Source organism: Papio anubis, chromosome 18, assembly GCF_008728515.1.
Source record: "Papio anubis isolate 15944 chromosome 18, Panubis1.0, whole genome shotgun sequence".
NCBI lineage: Eukaryota > Metazoa > Chordata > Mammalia > Primates > Cercopithecidae > Papio > Papio anubis.
In genome coordinates this window covers 41,781,562-41,798,454 of record NC_044993.1, presented here as the reverse complement: position 1 = coordinate 41,798,454, position 16,893 = coordinate 41,781,562, and the positions used below count along the sequence as shown (strand labels likewise).

Below are 16,893 nucleotides of genomic sequence, written 5' to 3'. Positions count from 1 at the left end.
CTGTCATGGATTCCCATGGATGCGGGTTTAATGACCTTCGGTCAGGGTTACGCACCATGGGGGAAAGCTCAGATCAGGGAAAGATACACTGTGTCCCTTCACAAACAGATCCACACTTGGCGTGGAGCTGTCCACGGAAGGAAACCCCTGGCTCACGTCCTTCTCAGCCACATGTCTTGGTGCACCCTCTGCTGAGGGCAGGATCCACTGCTGCCAAGCTGCTGGGCCAGGGCTTTCACACACTTGCCAGGCTATAAACTCTACCTGAGGCCAGGTGTGCTCGCCTCCCCGCTGGTTGGGTAGACCCCTGCCTAGGCCTGGCTGGAGGAAGGCTGGAGAATAATCAGTTGGAGGTGAACATCACATGCCCAGCCCTTGAATTGCTGGCTATTGGCTCGTTGGCCAGAAATCCAGATTAAGCTCTTAACATGCACACGAACCTGGGAGGGATGTTCGCCAGGCTCCACAGCTGTGTTTGAGTGAGTTCATTAGATGCTGTCATTCATGGCTGCCACAAGTGTTCCCCGGGTGCTCCCAGGTGTCAGGCACTCCTTCCTCCACGTCTAGGGAAGCAAGGACGTGACCAACACTTAGAAGGGAAGTGGGGTGGGGGGTTGCCATCTGGAAGCTTTGCTGACCACACTGCCCTGAGCTGTGTTTAGAGTTCAGCCTGGGGCCTGGAAAGCAGGCCCAGGAAACCTCATAGGGCCTTCATTCCTGACGAATGAGAAATAGCCAGAACTGCCAGCCTGCCCCTTGGCAGCTACTACACAAGAGCTTGCCGGATTTTCTATAAATTTTTTTTTCTCAAATGTCACCATGAATTAGCAGCGCTCACTCCTGGGGCTGCTGGGAATACACCTTTACTGCTTCCATCAGAACCAGCCTCAAGGTTGGAGAGAAAGCCTTTTATTTGGTAAGCGACTGTGAGGGTTCATTACTGAGTAAAGGGAGAAGGCAACAAGGGTCTATGAGAGGAAGTAGTACAGAAATTGGAATATCGTCAGTGAAATAATTGCAAGGCAACATTTCAGGGTAATTTCCTACTGCGTTTTAATGACCAATAAAGAAGATACAAAAGTGTCATTTATAGAGAAACTCCAGCATTTTGTTTTCTTGGTTATTCTAATAGATCAATTGAAACATATAATATGATTTAAAAAACAATTTTTTTGGCCAAACACTGTATTCAATCTTTCATGCTACAGATCTGTGTAGTTACTGCTTGTCATCCAGTCAAGATGGAAGTGAGTGGGGCTAAACAAGAAGAAAATTCTGCTCTTTTTCCTTCTGATAACGGGCAAGGAAACCTTGCAAACTCCATCCTAAGACATTTTCCCATTTTCTTTATTGTGGCTGGTTTCTAACTGAAAGTTACAATCTATTCATTCTTAGGCAGTGGGGTGGTTTTGGTGAAAACACATGAGGAACCCTTGGGGTTTTGGGAGGTGAAGGGCAGTTTTTTAATCCATTAGCTTTGTCTGCCTAGGTTCACCACCCAGAACCAACCCCAAGCCCACCAAGTGGGGTGACATGGACTGAGTATGACACGGGGGACAACTTCAGCGCCAGCTCACTCCGTGGATGGGAGGGGCTGGAGACCAGGGCTACTTGCAGAGAGGACAGCTCCTCCTCCTGAACACCCCTCCTGCTCATCTCACAGAGCCTCTTCCTCCTCTAGAATCAGCCGCCAGGACCTCTACAATCTGACTTCTGCTGCTAGTAACATCGCAAAGGCAGAATCTGGCTTCTCTGCAAGGACTTCAGGCTTGTCAAACTCAATCACCTGAAAGTCAGAGAAGAAGAACTGAAATCAGCAGAAAATATCTACCCACTGTAAAGCTCAAACCACTGAAATTTCTGGGGAGATGAAGCCAAAAGAGCTTCCTGTACCTTCCCATTTCCCATAACCAGGACGTGATCGCAGTTGAGAACTGTGTTAAGGCGGTGGGCGATGGTCAGCACCGTGCAGCCTTTGAAGGCATCTTTGATGGTGTTCTGGACCAGGGTGTCAGTCTTGGAGTCCATAGAGGCGGTGGCTTCATCAAGGAGAATGATCTGTCAAGGAGGGAACATTGTAAAGGTAAGCCAAAGGTGCACTGAGAGGGGAATTTATAGCCTTGGCTCTATTTACTTTAAAAAAAGAAGAAGAAGAAAAAGAAGACCACAAGACGAAAAGTAATTAGCTAAACATCCATCTCAAAAAAAAAAAAAAAAAAGGAGAGAAAAGAGTGAAGTAAAAGTCATATCACATCACCTCCATCTTTCCCAAGGAACTTGCTAGAGGGACAAGGTTGTATATCCTTTACTCCTCTTTTTAAGTGTTTTTTTCTAACCCTACAAACTCGTAGGGAGACAGGCTGCACAGGCTTTATCTATTGTGCTAACCTGAGTCGGCATGAAGCACAGCAGCACTTACACTCATTCCCTATATTGCTGCCATATCAAACGATCACAAACTTAGAGACTCAACATAAAATTTATCTTCTAGTTCCAGATGTCAGAAATCCTAAAATCAAGGTATTGTCAGGGCTGCATTCTTTCTGTTTCCTTGCCCTCTCCAGTTTCTGGGCCACTTGTATTCCTTGGCCCATAGCCCCTCCTGGCATCACAGCTCCTTCTCTCTCTTTGACTCTTCTGCCTCCTCCTTGGAAAGCCCCATGTGAATACGTTTGGCCCACTCAGATCTAGGATCATCTCCCCATCTCAAGATCCTTAATCACAACTGCAGAGTCCCTTTTGCCAAGTAAGTTAATATATTAAAAGTCTTGGATGAATATGTTCACAAGATCCAAAAATCAGGACATTAACATCTTTGGGGAGGTGGGGTATTATTCTGCTGGTCACAGGGCGGATTTGATTTAGCAAATCAGAGCACTTGAACTTAACCCCTGACTCTGCTTGACTGGCCAAGTTACTTAACTTCCTCGAGGCTCTGTTCCCTCATAGGTGAAAGGGGGCTATGCCTTATTGATGAGCTAGAAATGGAGATGACACTTAAACCACTTAGCACGGCAGGCACTGGATCCATGCCGGTCCCTCTCCCCTGACATTAGCACATCTGGAGAATACACACAATGGGTCACACCTTTGATGAGGCTTCAGACACTGACATTACTAAAGCAACAGCAATCCCTTCCTGGAAATCAGTAAATAAGGGTGGCTAAGTCACAAAGAAAAATAAGTATAAATTGTACAATTCCCATATCCTAGCATTCTGATGGCCCTCTTGAGCATCCTGGGGACAGTGTATCCAGATTCAGAATTGTTCAGAGACAATGGGAGAAAGTTGGGAGACAGATTTTTCAAACTCAAACCACTTAGGCGAGCAGAGTGAAAATCTAAGCGAGACCTCCCCAGGGGAAGCCTGGGAGAGGAAGGTGCTCTTGCTGTAAATGGCTGTTACTTTTCAATTTTTATCCCTCACAACTTTGTCTTAAGAAAAAGTCATCGGTTTTTAAATGGCTCAATTGCTCTCTCTTTGCTGAAAGACATACGCCTGGCACTACCTCCTGGATTGAGTGGCGCTGCGGGAGATATCCAAAATTTAACCAATCCATTTTCCGTGTTTTCTTACCTTTGAATTACGGAGAAGAGCTCGGGCCACACAAAGCAGCTGACGTTCCCCTACTGAGAAGTTTTCTCCATTTTCTGTGACTTCTGCCTGTAATTTTTCTGGGAGTTTCATTATCTATAAAACACAGAAAATGCCACATTTGTGCTGATGATCTATAAAATTGTCCTATGCTGTCTGTATTGATTGCCCCCTTCTCTTGCATTCATCAGCTTGCTTTATTTTACTATGGCAAAGAAAGTGCAAAACAACAATCATTTCAATATTGCAAACAGGCACCAGGGAAAGACCGGGGAGTAGGCGGACATTAATAATTTAAAATCACAGTATGACTCATAGAACCCCGTAGACAATTCACCAAAAGAACAAATGATGCAAATGCAGTTCCAGAGAGCACACAAGCAACTGGAAATGGCCTTCTGGATTGCTGTTTGCATGGACAAAATAGAGATGGGATGGGAGAGTTTCCTGGACATTAAGGAAGGGTAAGACAGGGTCTGGCTTATCCAGAGTGACAAGCCAAAGTGGCCTTGGAAGATGCTCATGTTGGTACACCAAGTCCTGGAAAAATATCATGTTGGGCTGTAGAGGTGGTCATGCTTACCTGCTGACCTCAGCTGGGGTTGTAGTTGTTATAGGACAGGGTCCCCTCTCACAGATGGTTCAGTCCTCTCCAACCAGCCATACTTGCTATTCCCAGAACATTCCACACCCTCCCGTTTTCTGTGGCTTGTCTGTTCTGATAAGCAAATGAGGCCATTGGCAGAGTAGCAGGGCCTTCCATCTGCTCTACAGCCAGATAGGCTTGCGTTCAAGTCTCCACCCTGCTACTCACTAGCCTGGGCATGTTACTTCCCTGAGCTTTAATTTCTTCATCTCTAAAATTAGGGGTAAGAGTACCAACCTCAGAGCATTGTAGTAAGGACCAAGTGAGACGATACACGTAGTGCTCTTGACTGGATCATTGTAGAGCCCTATTGTTGCTTTTAATAGGAAAGAGTAACTAAGGATTATGTTCTACTGACTTACGTGGTGTCCAAAAATAAACTTGGCTAAGTGCTGGCCTAGGTGCTTGTCAAATTTAAACCTAGGCCAGGAATCTAGGGCAGTGGTGCTGGGAAACAAACTCCTCCTCAACAGCCCCAGAGACCTACTGTGTCTCTCATGAACGTTCTCTCCAGAACCTGCCAGAGCATCTCGTCGGTGTGACTCTCAAAGGGATCCAAGTTGTACCTGCAATGAAGGAGAGGAAAGGACAGGGAGCCGGATTTCCAGGGACGAGAGGAGGGATGGGGAGCAGACTTTCTGTAGCATGTGGAGGAGGGTAGGAGGTGGCATGTGATGACCTCATGCTCCAAGAATCGTCCTCAGTCCAGGACAGTGGTCCACAAAATACGGACCTCAGGCCACGAGACCAAGGGTCCACAACTCTGTGATGGAGCAGAAACCGCCGAGGCAGGCAATGACAGGTGGAACCCTGCCGAGAGGCAGCTCTGAGCAAGGTGCTCAGAAAGACACACCTGGGCCTCTCAGCAGCCCCGAGTAGCAGAGTGGGTTTGAACTGATAAAATTCTTGGCAGAGAAAGAGGAAGAGTGAGCAACCCAAATCTGCCACTCCATGCATCGGCAGCTCCTAGGGCCTCACAGGGTGCTGAGCAGTTCAGACCCAGAATGTAAATCTACTGTTTCAAGAGACAGAATGCATTTTTCAAACAATGAACTCTAAATACAGTAAATACAGTTACCCTACTTCATCTGGTGCGCTATGGGAGAAATGTTCCTCTCATTACAGAGAGAGCCACTGCACTGGCTAACTGAGAAACTGCCTTTTCCCTTATGCCTTGATATCAGATCTGGAGCCCCACAGAAGCTGCAGCCCTACTGTTCTTGCTTGGAATAGCTTCTGTTCACTTAGTTGTGGAAATAAATGAATGCACTTCGAAATGGACAGCTATATATGTGAGGTAACTATTTATTTTATTGTGCACACTGGGACACTTTTCAGAGTGGCCATTGCTAAACCTGATGGGATGCTGGGACACAGGCATAAACTAGGGCTGTCCAGAGCCACCGGAATATCTGCTCAGTGTATGAATGAATATAGAAGCATCCTGTTCATTGATAATGTGTTTATAAAACACAAGCAATGCTCAGACCCCTGGGCCCTGGCTCCTCCCAAGGCTGGAGGCAGAAACAGGGACCAGCAGTGCTTGTGAACCCTCCGGGATGCTGCTTCCCTCAGACAGAACAGCTCCAGGCCAGCCATGCCCTGGGGACATCACAAAGTTCTTGGTCAGTCTGATTTCACTCTCCAAAAATAGGAATGCACAATGATTAAAAACAGCTACCTTACTGTACCTACAAACAGGACAGGATCCTGTGGGATCACGGTCAGCTTGGTTCTGAGGTCTTCCAAGCTGAGAGTGCAGATATCCACCTCATCAATGAAGATTGTGCCATTGGCTGGCTCCACCAGACGAAACAAGGCCATTCCTAACGATGACTTTCCTGGGAGCCATAAAAGCAAGAACAACAAATCAAACATCAGTTTGTGCTTCCATCATATCGAAGCATTTAATTAGTGGGATTTTTAATGCAATGCAAATGGCTCCATAAGGATGATGGTGTAGACAGAAAGTATTCTCACTGGGGTCGGGGTGGAGGGATGGGCTACCCTGACACAGTTAACCTGCTCATCTTTGCAAGGGCCCTTAGCACACAACTCATCTCTGGGGCCCTGTTGCACTAGAATGATTGTCATTTAATTAATTCAAAAACTGATGTGTCTGCTTCCATCTCCACACACCCATTCAACCTGAAATCCTAATTTACAGTAAAGAGATTTGAGAGAAATAACAGCCAATCTGACACACATACACATCACTCTCTGGTGTGACTTAACTAGGACATCCAGTGGAAATCCAAAGAAAACAACCTAAAAGAAACAAAAGCACAGCTTGTCCTCACCGGAACCTGTTCTTCCAACAATCCCGACTGTCTGCCCACTTTGTATGTTCAGGTTCAGGCTGTCGAGAACAAGGGGGGTGTTGTCTCTGTATCTCATCTGATAGTCTCTGAAGGTGATCTCCCCATGGCTGGGCCAGTCTTTGGGACAGGTCCCCACTTTGAGGGGATGAGTGCATTCAGGAACACAGGTCTGTAAAGGAGAACAACCAATGACCAGTGAATAGCCATTTGTTTTTTCATTTATTTAACTAATTCATTCATTGATTCACACAGTTTCAGGTACTGCTATTCATGGTGGTGAAATAAACCATAATGACCCTTAATTCTAGAAACTCACATTCCAGTGGGGATGTCAGATAATAAACAAGAAAAAAAATTAAAAATGAAGACAATAGAGTATTGCAATAGGATACAGAATGTGATTTGTGTGTTGGGCAAGGGGGATGGGAGAGTAAAAGAACTTGAGGTTTGAGGAAGGCGCCTATGTGACATTGGAGCTGAGGGCTGGAGTGCTGGGAGGATGCCAGCTACAAGAGGATCAAGTCCAGAGCCCTCCAGGTTGGGGGGACAGCTAGTCCAAAGGCCCCAGGGCCAGAATGAGCTTGGGCAATTTGAGGAATGGAAAGAAAAATCATGTGGCTGGAGCTTAGCGAATAGAGGGATGGATGACTTAGAGGAATACACAAGGGAAGCTCATACTGGGCCTGTGGGCCTGGGAAAATGTCGGAAGTGTAGCCCTGAAGCTGTGTGACAAGGCCAGAGAGAGCCTTGAGATTTGCAGAATTCAACCAGATATAATTTCAAGATCTGCAAGAATTATCATCATGCTAGAAGTAGAAAGATGGTAAGAATGCAGGATGTCAAGTTCAGAGGTCTTTAGAGATACATGGAAAAAAAAAATCATTTAAGTCTCCTAAGAGTCCAAGAAATGCAAGGTCTGATTAAGAAGAAGGGCAGCTTGGCTTCGTCACAAGAGCAGCCCCTCCTCTTAAGTCACCTCTGTGTAAACAGCTGGAATTAGGGATCCCGTGTGCCCCATCAGGGTGGCTGACCAGCCCACATCTCTGGTCAATAAGCAACCTCATTTAGCTGAGAAAATACCTGTATTGTTAAGGACTGAGTATTTTTTAACGCCTACAAAATTTAGAATTAGGAATAAAAATATTTTAGAGAAACGAAACTGTAACAGTCATATTTTTAGTTTAAGAAATCTGCATGCTTGGTGTTTCAAGTATTCACAATATATTAACAGAACTTGGGCTGGTGATGCTAATTTAAAATGTACAATTGAATAATTGATTTAAACACAATTTTACGTTAAAAATTTACTGTTTATAGCATTGATTCTGTCATGAAAACTTAGAGCTTACTATATTTATAAGTTTAATTTATTAAAGTTATACAAACTCAGGAAGGTTTGTGGTTAAATCAGATCATTGAGGTAGTTAAAAAAGAAATTGAATGTATTAAATTTTAAAATGCAGTTTAAAATGTTTTAAAGTGTTTAATTAAGTTTGTAAATGGAGCCACTCTTCAAAGGCACCTAAATGTGATGGCTAGAATTGGCTAGACTTCTTTTAAAAGAATAGCAAGATTTGTAAGTTGGATATAAAAGCTTTTAAAGAAGCGTCAGACTGGGCTTCTATTTTTTCAACTTATGACTTTAATCAATCAAATAATAATTTTTAACTTAAAAAAATTTTAGAGTCAGGGTCGAGCTCTGTTGCACAGGCTGGAGTGCAATGGCATCATCATAGCTTACTACAGCTTCAAACTCCTGGGCTCAAGTGACCCTCCCTCCTTAACCTCCTCAGTAGCTAGGACTATAGGTGCACGCCACCACACATGGCAAAATTTAACTTTTTTTTTTTTTTTTTTTTTTTTTGGAGAGATAGCGTCTCACTATACTGCACAGGCTGGTTTCAAATTTCTGGCTTCAAGCAATCCTCCTGCCTCGGTCTCCAAAAGTGTTGAAATTACAGGTGTGAGCCACTGCGCCTGGCCAAATATTAATTTTTAGAAACCAAAGTAAACCACTGAATTGTATTTTTCTGTGTATCAAAACAGCCCTTAAGGAAACCTTGTTAAAAAGAAGCTCACATTCAACATCAAGGACTTTAGAATGTATTGTAAATACAGGTTTTAAGAAGAGGGATGACTCCTCCGATTTGGGGGTTTTTTTGTTTTGTTTTTGATTTTTGAGACGGAGTTTTACTCTTGTTGTCCTGGCCTGGAGTGCAATGGCGGGATCTCAGCTCACCGAAACCTCCGCCTCCTGGGCTCTAGTGATTCTTCTGCCTCAGCCTCCCGAGTAGCGGGGATTACCACCGCTCGCCATCATGCCTGGCTAATTTTTGTATTTTTAGTGGCGACATGGTTTCACCATGTTGGCCAGGCTGGTCTCGAACTCTTGACCTCAGGTGATCTGCCCACCTCGGCCTTCCTAAGTGCTGGGATTACAGGCGTAAGCCACCATGCCCAGTCTGATTTCAGTTTTTTAAAAAGATCCCTTTCGCATCTAAAAAGATCCAATATTTGCCCAAGTCCTGCCAAAATTAACTTGTCCCTCCTCTTTGATGCACTAATTTCTTACCAAAATGTATTCCCTGAGCAGCTCCACGGAGGTGAATTTGGCTTGGGTCTCTGTTCCCGTTCGCACACACACTTGGAGCAGTCCGCTCAGCTGTTAAAAAGGAGTAAGCAGCCGCAGTTAGAGCCCCTTCCTCCTTCGGGTTCTGTTGCTCCCGGTTTAGGAGGCAGCCCTGGTGAATGACCCCTCCCCTGCCTCAAGCAGGACGGCACTGACAGGAGGCCTGCCTTCCCAGCCAAGTGCCCAGAAGTAAAGATATTCCTGTTGGGGTGTTTTGCCTTTAAACACTTCCTTTGTATTTAGAAACAAATGGTAATTACATTTTTCCTCAGCACTCCAGATGGTGAGAATCATCTCCCCACAGAACCACTTGATCACATGCCTCTTCGAGTGGTGGGAATTCTCTCTGGGAGCTGCAGAACTGCTAGGTATCGGCCCCTTGCTGCCACCTGGCAGGGTCTTGCATCTCAGAGCAGCCCCCCCTCAGTCCCTTGCTCAAAAAGCAACTGAAAACCACATTGCCATAAGAGAACAGAAAACCATCAAGCCTGTCTTCTTGCTATAGTAATGAGAAAGTCAAGGCTCAGACTGGGGCATGTGGCTTGCTAAGATCACCCACCTTAGGCCTGGATCTCCCAGAGGCCAACCCTGAGATTTGACTGTAAGGATTATATTAGGGCAGGTTGAATGGTGTCCCCCACCCCTAAAAGATGTGCCCATTTCCTAATCCCTGGAACCTGCAAATGCTCTCTCATTTGGAGAGAGGATCTCTGCAGGTGTTAATAAGGACCTTGAGATCATCCTGGATCACCTGAGTGGGTCCTAAGTCCAGTGATAAGTGTCGTTATAAGAGACAGAGGAGAAAACACAGAGGAGAAGGGGACATGAAGGCAGAGGCAGAGACTGGAGTGATGCAGCTACAAGACAAGAGATGCCAGGGATGGCCAGCAGCCACAGAAGCTGGAAGAGAGAAGAAACAGATTCTCCCGAGCCTCCGGGGGGAAGCTGGCCCTGCCAACACCTTGAGTCCAGGCGTCTGACTCCACAACAGTGAAAGAATACCATTCTCTTGTTTGAAGCCTGCAAGCATGTAATTTGTCACAGCAGCCTTCACAAACGAACATAGGCAGTGAACCCAGATTGTACCAGGAGGGGATGGAGGAGTGAGCAGGGGAAGAGAGGCTGCCCATACCAGGTGTGTTTGTGAGACGTTACTGCTGTGGGCAACTGAGAGTCCAGCTGGCCTGGGAGCTCTGGGACACTGAATGGAGCACACCTCGGAACTGGCCCATGCCGGGGCAAGAAAGCTGAGGTGCACGTGGGTACATAGCCACTGACTCCCTCAGTCATTGCTACACCTGCTCCTGGGTGTGAGAATGCCTGGAACCTCCAGCCTTCCCTGGAAAGGTGGGGCAGCCACAGCATGTGTCACCAAGTGGGCTAGAGGCAGGGCCATCTCATGCATTAGCGAACTTCATTGACTGAGCAGTAGCCATGGGCCAGGTACTGGTCGGGGCACCAGTTTCCAGGGTTGAAGGTTACAGACAAGATCCCTGCACTCACGCAGCTTCCATTCTAGTGGACTGGTGGAGATGGCACACAAGGCCATTGCAGGAGTGACAAGAATGTCCCGAAAGGATGATGTAGGAGAGGGGCTGGAGCTGGAGAGTTAGCTTAGATAGGGGGTTCCAGAGGACTGTGTGAGCTGAGGCATTTATGATAAGAAGTCCACCAGTCAAACTCGGGATAAGAATGCTGTAGTAAGAAGCAAGAGGCCTTAGCCGCAAAGAGGCAGGGGGCACGAGCAGGTGGGTGACGTGGAGAGCGTCCACCTTTCGGTGCAGACCCTCTGAGAGCCCCTCAGCAGGCCTCCCTGCTTAATACAGGTCAGCAGTTTCCACTTCTTTAGAGCAATGGCTCTCAACCTGCCCCAGAGAGGGCATTTGGCAATGTCTAGAGACGGTTTGGGTTGTCACAACCTGGCAGGAGGGACGTAATACCAGCATCTCATGGGCAGAGCCAGGGAGGCTGCTGAACGTCCTACCATGCACAGAACAGCCCCTCACCAAAAGGATTATCCAGCCCCAAAGCCTGCAGTGCCATGGTTGAGAAACCCAGTCTTGGAATACAGATAATACCCCTGCCCCCGACTTACAAAGCTCTACATATTCTACTCTGCTGGCACCTCATACCACCTTGCTCAAGCCACGTGGGCTTCTCAGATTCTCAAACATGCCAGGATCATGCCTACTGCTGAGCCCTTCCCTGAGGCACTCTTTCTTCCAGTCTTCCTGGGCTGGTTCTTTATCCTTCAGGTCTCAGGTTGGAAGCCACGTCCCAGCAGAGGCCTCCTGTGGCTGTTGTATGAAATGTTGCTTCCCCTTCTGACAGAGACATTCCTCCACTTGTTGTCTTCCCAACGCTTAAACACCTTCTGAGCTTCTCATCTATTTACTTGCCCCTCATTTATTCCAGCTGCCCATTAGAATGAGGGCAGGACTTGTTCGGACTGCTGACTGCTGAATCCACAGCCACTAGCACAATTCCCGGCTAATGGTGGGTGCTTAGGGGATATCTGGTGAGTGAATGAATGAACCCTGCCCTTGAGAAGGGCATATACATCTTTTGCTAAATGCAAGAGTATCAGCTCCCAAGGCCACGGCAGCCCTCCCAGATTTAGGATGCCCACAAAGGCACAGTGCTGGCCCCAGGAAGTGCTTATTCTACGTGATGTGATATGATGTCACTTTGCATTCACTTTCTGCTCTGTGGGATTTCATGCCAATTTCTCATCCATCTAGGGAGTCTTCTCTAGTCTCAAGTGGAGTGCTGTCATTTTGATTCTGTGTTCTCCAAAGGGGGCTAATGTTCAATGAAGCCACAGAGCCAGCTGGAGAACAAGTGTTCCCATAGATCTCAATGCTGTGCACGACCTTACAGGAATGTTTGAAAACAATCTCATGGAAAGCTGATAATATCGCCCAAAAGCATGACCTTAGTTGGGGAAAGCTGTTTTACTTGGACCAATTAAGGGAAACTGTTCAACATCATCTGTTTGATATTTTACTAGGCAACAACAAATGAAAACATCTATCAATACAGGAAACCGGTTACCCAAGGAAAATTCATTTTTCCCCACTTAAGAGAGAGTACTGAGAATACGTTTTTGTTTCTCCTTCTTCCCAAAAATACCATTTAAATGATATCAGATAAATTTTCCATAAAGAATAGACCTTTAACAGTAAGGGGATTGAGGAGAGACAGCAGTGAATGAGCTACAAATTTCTACAAGATGGAAAGAGGATGAAAGCCTTTTGATAAAATGGAAGCAGAGCATGCTAGAGTTTAAAGAGCAGAACCCAGGGAGGCTCCAGGTATGAGAAGGGGGCCCACAAAGAGGCTGGCTGATAGGCTCTCTATATAGACAACCACTCCCGTCTGGTTCACTCACTCCTCTTCCCCTCTTCTTTCTCCTAACCAGAGTTAGTTGGACCCTTTTTCCCTAGGCATGGGAGCACACGTGCACACAGATACACACACATACACATGATTTTCTCTAAAGAAATTGAATTAACTGCCTGGGGATAAATGGGGCTCTCAGAATAGTCCCCACATAAAAACTTCTTTAAGTCTTGCATTTGGGTACCTAAAAGTCAGCTCCCTGGCTGCTTTCCTGAAGTGAAGCCAGCCTATGGAAAAGCCCCACCACCCACCTACTGTAGTCATAAAATTTCCCATCAGGAGACACCTAGCAAGGTGAAACAAAGGCAGAGGAAACTCTGAAAACCCAACCCAGTTCCCCGAGGTTAAATACAAATGGGTCAGGAGACAGACGGACAAAACCAATGGCACGAAAGAGCAAGAATGAGAGAAACAAAAAGAAAAACTACCTATGGAAGAAATAGATGCAAGTCAAAGAAGGGAGGAGAGTTTAGGAGGGGAAAAAAGACTCTAATTGATATGGTTTGGCTTTGTCCCTACCCAAATCATCTTGAACTGTAGCTCCCATAATTCCCACGTGTTGTGGGAGGGACCCAGTGGGTTGGGAGATAATTGAATCGTGGTGGCAGTTTCCCCCATACTGTTCTCATGGTGGTAAATAAGTCTCATGAGAGCTGATGATTTTATGAGGGGTTTCCCCTTGTGCTTGGCTCTCATTCTCTCTTATCTGCCACCATGTAAGACGTGCCTTTCACCTTTCACCATGATTGTGAGGCCTCCCCAGCCACGTGGAACTGTGAGTCCATTAAACCTCTTTTTCTTTATAAATGACCCAGTCTCAGGTATGTCTTTATCAGCAGTGTGAGAACTAACTAATACACTAATTAATATCCTCAGAGAGATTCAAAAATACACTGCATCCATGTAAAAAGTGATTCTTTTAAAAACTCAGAGAATAAGAGCTTCTGGAAATTAAATATATGAATATAGGATTGCCAAATTTAAAATTCAAAGGAATAGCTGAATGGCAAAACTAATGAAAATTCCCAAGATAAAAAGACAAGAACATGGAAACTTTGAGAGAAAAGAAAAAGAAACATAGAGAATTGATGCAAGAAATTCAATATTCAACTGACATGAATACAGTAAGAAAAAAAAAAAAAAAAAACAAAGAAAAAGAGGACATTGTCAAAATGAAGGAGAAAAAGGAGACATGTTTCCAAGCTGATGAGAAATTTGACTTTAATCTTAAAGAACTCACAGCATCAAACAGAACACATGAATAAAGACCCACATTCAGATACATGATTCCAGAGTTTCACAGCACTAAGAATAAGGACTATGTCAAAAAAGTTTCCAAAGATAACAAGATTCAAACAAACATGAGGTCCAGGTGGCCTGCATTCAAATCCTGGCCCTCACACATGACAGCTGTATGATCTCAGGCCAAGTCTTTCTGGGGCTCAGTTTCTTCATCTGCAAAATGGGGATCACGGCAGTATTGGAAGGTTGTTGTGGGGAGGAAATGAATTAATTTAGTTAAAAGACAGGGCCTGAAGCCAATCACAATCAATGCCATATGTTCACCTATTATTGTTATTCAAAAGAAAAAAAAAAGCAACCAAAAAGATAAATCAGTAATTATTTGTCATCGACATGATGACTGTCTCTCCGGCGTTCATTTCACTCCCTCCACTGTGGAGTAGCTATGTGACTTAAAGTTGGAAACAGGTGTAACTCCATCCCTAGCCTAACCAATGATCTGTATCCCACCAAACCACTAATTAGTTCTGGGATGCCTAAATTAATCCAATAAGAGTAAAGCTCCAGGCTTTTGCCTCCATGGCTGGGCCAGGAAATGCTTTCCTCCAATAAGAGTAAAGCTCCAGGCTCCTGCCTCCATGGCTAGGGCAGGAAATGCTTTCTTTCTGCTTCTTCTTTGCTGTAGACCCCAGAGGCTGCTGGTCACTTGTGAGGAAAGTGATCACAGGGCATGGGCAAAGCTCAGAGCCATAATCCCACTGTGCCTGAAGTCCACACAACCATCCTACTTTTTAATGATGTGAGCCACTAAGCTCCCTTTCTCGTTTAAACCCATTCGGGTTGGGATTTTTGTTCTGTCCATCCAAAAGCACCCTTCCTGATGTATTATAAGCCGGAGCCTCCAGACTAAGCCCAACCTTGCACCAGGCATTACCTGGATGATGTATGACAATGACAGGCCTTTGGATGAAGTACTGATGGAGGAGAAACTCAGGGTCACCAACAAGGCCACAATGAAGGTAAGGATGTTCATGAGGACATCCATTCTCAGCGCAAACCACCTGAGAGCACAGTTAAAGTAGAGGAGGTGACTGGAGTTTTCGTCGTTTAGCATCTTAAACCTACAGTCAAGAAAATCAGAAAAAGCAGGAGATGGAGTTGTGCTTCTGTAGACTTAGGGTTAGGGTGACTGGAGAAATGAGGCCAGGGAATTTTTAATTGAGGGAATGCACTCTCACATAGCAAACTCTTACAAAAATGAACATATATTCATGCTCTTAAAAATCTGCCACTCTAGACATCTTTGATTTGCACATATTTTGGGAAATCTCATGTGGCAATACAGTAGGGTGCTAAGTGGCTCTTTCTGTCTTTCCCAGAATTGGCAGCTAGAACCTACAGCTGAGAATAAGAGGTGCTGAATGCTTCACATTCTGACTCCAAAGGATCCCTATCATGGAGTCAGCCATCCTCAAAGGCTTTGTGGAACTGACAGTTGGCCCCCTTGATATATAGAAAGGGTGGGCGTGGGTTGTGAAGCAGGTCACCTTTAGGGAAGTCAATGTTTGTGACCGTAGAGGAGGGAAGGGAGGGCACATGTCAGGTTTCCCTCCCTGAATCAGAGAAAGAAGATTGAAGACAATTGCTTATAAAGCTGGAAGCCTCTTCAAGGAGGGGAAGCTGACACCTTGCATCCCTGCTGCATGTCCATGGAGCCAAAGGTCTTGGAGAGGGGGGAAGAAGCACAGAGTGGAGTGACAGGGAGATGACACAGCCAGGGGACGGGGGCAAGACCCACCCTTGGAGTTCCGCATTCCCCAGATGTATGGAAGGCAGATCTCATCAGCTCCTCAGTTCCTAGGGCTGAGATAGCAGAAGATGACCTTGGAGCCTGTGGTCCCTGGCATGGAGCAAAGGGGCCTCTGCCTCAGAGGAGTGCAGTGTGAGGGCTTCCAGGCAGAACTCACAGGAAGACCCAGTGACTCCTACCAATCGAGCAATGCCGGCAGAACTTCTGGGGTTCTGGCCCTGCTGGGGTCTCCAAGCTGCTGTCCCACATCTGCACAGTGCACTGCAGCAGCAGGAAAGGGTAGCAGAAAGGAGAGAATGGCCCAGAGGTGCCAGTCACCCAAGAATGTGTTCTTCCTTCTGTCCCCTCCCCAGTTCCCCTGCATCAGAGAGCCAGGCCTGGAGAAAAGGAAGAGGGTGTTTAAAAGGACAGAGCAGGTGCTTCTCAATTACACACACATGCACGCGCGTGCGCACGCGCACGCACACACACACACACACACACACACACAGCGTAGCCTTGCCACACCAAGCCTCTGGGGGAAAGAGACCTGTGGCTTGAATACATTCAAGATTGAAATTTTCACCGCACTGAGATGACCATTAACCAAAAGAGACATCAGATTCAATTGCCACTGTGGTTTCCCTGATCTAGTGGGGAAGGGCTTCCTGAGAACAGCTGGTAGAAACTATTGGGGGAAAAATGAAATCCTTTCCATGCTTAAAGGCCTAAGGAGGTAGAATTCCTCCCCTGGCATAGTCGTGAATGGGCTCAGGCACTGCTGCTCCACGCCGTCCTGGAAGGCCTCCCAAAGTTCTGCCTGGAAGCCCCTCTGACCAGCCACCCTCGGCTCCACCACCCTCTCCTCCTCTCTGTTTTAACTCTAACTTATTTTCCCCAGAGCTTAATCAAAATATTATTCGAAACACAGCGCTGTTTCTATCATGCAGCTATACAGCATACAAATTCAACTGACAGCCTCTGTGACCTGGAAGTCACCTATGGTCTTATCTCTGTGGTTGGTTAGATTGCATAGAAACAAAATCACCAGCTGGGATCAAATTGGAATTTGACCTCTGACCTTTTTACATTTTTTAAGCTGTCGCATTTTTGTCTGGTGGCAAAAGCAATACATGTCAGAAACCCAAGCCCTTTGGAAAGAAACTATTAAAAGAAGGGAACCCCCATCAGTCATTCTTGGCTCCTTATAGGATTCTCTCAGAAATCTTGGAGGAGAAGCTGTGGGAAGACAAAGCTTGCATGTGTGTT

At 45.9% G+C, this 16,893-nt stretch overlaps 1 protein-coding gene across 12 annotated transcripts in view; it reads right to left on the bottom strand.

The window, feature by feature from the left end:
* Nucleotides 1-1,028: 1,028 nt before the first annotated feature.
* ABCC12 (ATP binding cassette subfamily C member 12) overlaps nucleotides 1,029-16,893 on the bottom strand; it is a 72,230-nt gene continuing 56,365 nt past the window's right edge. For 5 of the 12 annotated variants that reach the window (XM_009196380.4, XM_021931928.2, XM_009196381.4 and 2 more), the window contains 8 exons: nucleotides 14,770-14,956; nucleotides 9,135-9,224; nucleotides 6,542-6,731; nucleotides 5,923-6,082; nucleotides 4,729-4,807; nucleotides 3,578-3,691; nucleotides 1,894-2,058; nucleotides 1,029-1,786 (listed from right to left, as the gene is read on the bottom strand). In XM_009196380.4, the coding sequence (XP_009194644.2) occupies nucleotides 1,700-1,786; nucleotides 1,894-2,058; nucleotides 3,578-3,691; nucleotides 4,729-4,807; nucleotides 5,923-6,082; nucleotides 6,542-6,731; nucleotides 9,135-9,224; nucleotides 14,770-14,956 (1,072 nt within the window). In that variant the 3' untranslated portion in view covers nucleotides 1,029-1,699. Of the gene's footprint in view, nucleotides 1,787-1,893; nucleotides 2,059-3,577; nucleotides 3,692-4,178; nucleotides 4,314-4,478; nucleotides 4,558-4,728; nucleotides 4,808-5,922; nucleotides 6,083-6,541; nucleotides 6,732-9,134; nucleotides 9,225-14,769; nucleotides 14,957-16,893 lie in introns of those variants that run through there. The other 7 variants (XR_001898149.3, XR_001898150.3, XR_001898152.3 and 4 more) reach the window with 7 other exon arrangements.